General features: G+C 36.0%; 1 protein-coding gene across 1 annotated transcript; it reads left to right on the top strand.

The window, feature by feature from the left end:
• Positions 1-1,217: 1,217 nt before the first annotated feature.
• LOC138324218 (uncharacterized) lies at positions 1,218-4,543 on the top strand. Its single transcript, XM_069269297.1, has 5 exons — positions 1,218-1,251; positions 1,682-1,798; positions 3,508-3,915; positions 4,215-4,351; positions 4,499-4,543. The coding sequence occupies exons 2-5, from the start codon at positions 1,726-1,728 to the stop codon at positions 4,541-4,543; spliced, it is 663 nt and encodes a 220-aa protein (XP_069125398.1). The 5' UTR covers positions 1,218-1,251; positions 1,682-1,725.
• Positions 4,544-4,972: the final 429 nt, after the last annotated feature.

Consider the following 4,972-nt stretch of genomic DNA (forward strand, 5'->3'; position numbering starts at 1 on the left):
CAGGTACGTTTACATCTCAATAAACGTATCCTGTATATCATACATTCACACTTCCACTGAACCAGTTACAGAACTTCCCAGATACGTTTACATCTCAATAAACATATCCTGTATATCATGCATTCACACTTCCACTGAACCACTTACAGAACTTCCCAGATACGTTTACATGTCAATAAACATATCCTGTATATCATGCATTCACACTTCCACTGAACCAGTTACAGAACTTCCCAGATATGTTTACATCTCAATAAACGTATCCTTTAAATCATACATTCACACTTCCACTGAACCAGTTACAGAACTTCCCAGGTAGGTTTACATGTCAATAAATGTATCCTGTATATCATACATTCACACTTCCACTGAACCAGTTACAGAACTTTCCAGGTACGTTTACATGTCAATAAACATATCCTGTATATCATGCATTCACACTTCCACTGAACCAGTTACAGAACTTCCCAGGTACGTTTACATCTCAATAAACGTATCCTGTATATTATGCATTCACACTTCCACTGAACCAGTTACAGAACTTCCCAGGTACATTTACATCTCAATAAACGTATCCTGTATATCATGCATTCACACTTCCACTGAACCAGTTACAGAACTTCCCAGGTACGTTTACATGTCAATAAAGGTATCCTGTATATCATGCATTCACACTTCCACTGAACCAGTTACAGAACTTCCCAGGTACGTTTACATCTCAATAAACGTATCCTGTATATCATGCATTCACACTTCCACTGAACCAGTTACAGAACTTCGCAGGTACATTTACATGTCAATAAACGTATCCTGTATATCATGCATTCACACTTCCACTGAACCAGTTACAGAACTTCCCAGGTACGTTTACATCTCAGTAAACGTATCTTGTATATCATACATTCACACTTCCACTGAACCAGTTACAGAACTTCCCAGGTACATTTACATCTCAATAAACGTATCCTGTATATCATGCATTCACACTTCCACTGAACCAGTTACAGAACCTCCCAGGTACGTTTACATCTCAATAAAAGTATCCTGTATATCATGCATTCACACTTCCACTGAACCAGTTACAGAACTTCCCAGGTACATTTACATGTCAATAAACGTATCCTGTATATCATGCATTCACACTTCCACTGAACCAGTTACAGAACTTCCCAGGTACGTTTACATGTCAATAAACGTATCCTGTATATAATGCATTCACACTTCCACTGAACCAGTTACAGAACTTCCCAGGTACGTTTACATGTCAATAAATGTATCCTGTATATCATACATTCACACTTCCACTGAACCAGTTACAGAACTTCCCAGGTACGTTTACATCTCAATAAACATATCCTGTATATCATACATTCACACTTCCACTGAACCAGTTACAGAACTTCCCAGGTACGTTTACATCTCAATAAACGTATCCTGTATATACATTAATTCATACTTACACTGAACCAGTTACAGAACTTCCCAGGTACGTTTACATCTCAATAAACGTTTCGGTATATACATGCATTCAAACTACCAATGAACCAGTTACATATAGGCTTACACCTCAATAAATGTTCCTCATTTGAATCCTGTATATACATGTACTAATGAAACATTGCATTAGTGGATGAAGGTCAATCAACAGTTATTATGATCCCTACGCTATCTTTTATTCCAGTATTATTTTCGGAGCTAGAGAAACCAAACACCACAATTTCTACCATGGCCGACTCACTTGGGATAAAGAACTACGGTGTTTCCATGACTTCACTTGAAGAAGTTTTCCTCAAGTTAGGTAAATTGTCTTTTTTAGTTATCATAATACTTATTTATTGACCCGTGTAAATGTTTTGATATATAATGTATTCCAACGTAGACTACTTTGTGTAAATGTGTTGTAATTCATTCTTACTTACTCTTACTAAAGTGTTTTAATGAGTAAAACATTCAAACAAACACAGAGCAGTTTACGACTCGTTTATTATAAACTTTTAGGATACTGTTATATACTTACCAGATCCAAATTTTTGTGTTATTTCACAAGAGAGCTCAAATGTGAATTCAAATATTTCATGAACAATTGTATAAAAGCCAATAAAATTTGCACATTTGACAGTAAGAACCCTCAGTCGGAAAATTATATGTTCACGGATATGTTAAAAATAATGAAGATGCAAATTACAGTATACTTAATTAATAAATATAAGCAATAAACTTAACGGGAAAATGGAGTGAGAGCCCTTCTACAAAAAGGAAATACATGTATACTGTAATTTACATGTTTCATTGAATAAATGTTATTTACAAAAAAAATTAACGGACACCATTCTATTTATCTGTCTTCCGGATGGGCTTCATATCAACTGTATGTCCAATCTGGTAACAGTTTATTACTTATATTTCCATTACAATCATTAAAATTCAAAACTAAACGTGCGTGTGTATATCTTTTGTGCTAGTGTTGACGTCAACAAGTTCAATAAACAAAACAGCCATAGCTTCAGCTTCTGAATATAGTTCCCTCAAAATGTTTTGAAACAAACGAACAAATGGAAACTATGCGATATATTCAGTATACTATTTTGTCAACACGATAATAGCATTGGAATTTAAAGACCACTTAACTTTAAAACCTCTTTTCAGGTCACCTGACCATAGGTCATGGTGACCTATTGCAATAGTCTTTTGTCCGTCGTCATCTGTCGTGCGTCGTTCATCGTGCATCGCGCGTCGTGCGATGTCCATTTACATTGCCTCGTGAATGCGATAACTTGAGTAAATATGAACCAAGCTTAATGAAACATTGTATGTAGACTAACATTGGAAAGATCACTGACGAGTTTAAAAGTTAGCTTGATTTGACAGTAATTTAGGGTATTATTGCCCTTTGCACTAATAATTATTATTATAAAAAACAATTGTACTTTGTGAACACCATAACTTGAGTAAATATGCACTGCTTAGTAAAACTTTGTATTTAGACTAACATTGGAAAGATCTTGGACGAGTTTTAAAATCTGCTGATTCGATTGTAACTTATGGAGTTATTGCCCTTTGCAATAATATTTATAGAACCTTGTGAACATGATAACTTGGTTACATAAAAACCGAGCTTAGCAAAACTTTGTATGTAGACCTATTAGATCTATTTTCCTATTTCATGAAGAAGACATCAGTTGGCTAGTAAATGACATAACTAATTTGTATCAAATATCAGGTGACTGTTAAGGTCCATGGCCCTCTTGTTAAATTATTTGACCATTATGTATAGGCTAAGTATACATTGTAGTCATTGTCAGTGACGCGATAAAAACTTTTAATATTCATACGCTTAACCAGATGGGAGTTCATAGCCTGATAAAGCCCATCTGGTAGAACATAGATTCAACGGGAAACTGAGAGAAAATGGAAATATAGGACAATAAAGTGATTTACTCTACATAGAATATGATAACAATTTAAGTTACTGTCGCAAAAAAGAATGATAGACTATTTCATTTCCAGAGGAAGATGACAGTTCTTTTGATTTAAAGGACATCACCACGACCCCAACAAAGAAATCGTACGGAGCCATGGAAAATTCCAACAATCCAGTACACGCGGAAACCATGACAATGGATACTGCTTTGTCTACTTCCTGTGTGGATCATTCCACTTTGACATCTCAACAATTTTGGTCTCTTTGTAAAGTTCGGTTTTTCCGGCTGGTTCGAGACCCGGGAGCTGTGATATTTTCATTGATCTTTCCAGCGATATTTGTATTAGCGGGTATGTTGGTGAATAAGTATGTACAATCCCCTTCACCAGACACGACCCCTGTGGCCCTCTACATTAATAACGCAATCACACAGTATGTCAGAGAAACAGGAAAGCCCGCTGGTACCCCAACCCTGGCTGTTCATGATGCTGTCGGTAAGTAACCCTTCTACTTTAAAAAACACATGCAGCAATCTGTCAGAGTAGTTATGTATTAGATTTATTCAAACTGTTATAACAGAGTCAGGGTAACATTATATATATTCAGTAATGCCAGGTGAAATACTGTTTGAAGAGATTAGATTTGGCAAATTAGAGTTTCTGCAAATATTATAAAAGCAAAATTCCTTGCTGTGTAAAAATGTCTATGAGTTAATGAACTTATTTTACAATTTGAAATTTTCCATTATTTATTAAATTACATCATAATTATGATGTGGCATAATTATTTCCAGGTTCAGCAGATTCAACAACCTTCATGAATTTGATTATTGCCGACTTTGTGACGGAGACCTTCACTAATGCCAGTAATCTATTGCCTGGGTATCACCAAATGGGAGTTCAACTGGACAACTACACGGTCACTGGATCGGTCAGTATAAGTGTTTTCGTAGCAGCACATGTGGTGGTCAGTAAATATATTGTCACAGAATTGGTCAGAACAAAAATAGTTGTAGAAGCACATGTAGTGGTCAGTTGAGTTATCAGGATGTCGTTTGTAAACATTTTTTTCTTGTAGCATTCTGTAGCACAAAACATGTTAGAGGCCCGTCATATGCCATAGAGGATATTGAGTGGTAACAAACTTCAATTACCAAAATTTTAAGATGGCCGGCGGCCTGTCTGCCACCTTGTTGACCAATTGGTGAATTGATATCATCTTATGGAGTCCTGGAAGGACTTATGACTTGATCCACACATTGGCTAGATACCATGGGTAAGGTGATTTCAGCCAGCTTTGTTAGCTGTACTGTCTATGTTACAGGTGATAGCTGTAGTGTCTATGTTACAGGTGATAAATCCTTTGATAGCTGTAGTGTCTATGTTACAGGTGATATATGTAGTGTCTATATTACAGGTGATAGCTGTAGAGTCTATGTTACAGGTGATAAACCCTTTGTTAGCTGTAGTGTCTATGTTACAGGTGATAAACCCTTTGATAGCTGTAGTGTCTATGTTACAGGTGATAGCTGTAGTGTCTATGTTACAGGTG

The sequence above is a fragment of the Argopecten irradians genome, chromosome 5, assembly GCF_041381155.1.
Source record: "Argopecten irradians isolate NY chromosome 5, Ai_NY, whole genome shotgun sequence".
Lineage (NCBI taxonomy): Eukaryota > Metazoa > Mollusca > Bivalvia > Pectinida > Pectinidae > Argopecten > Argopecten irradians.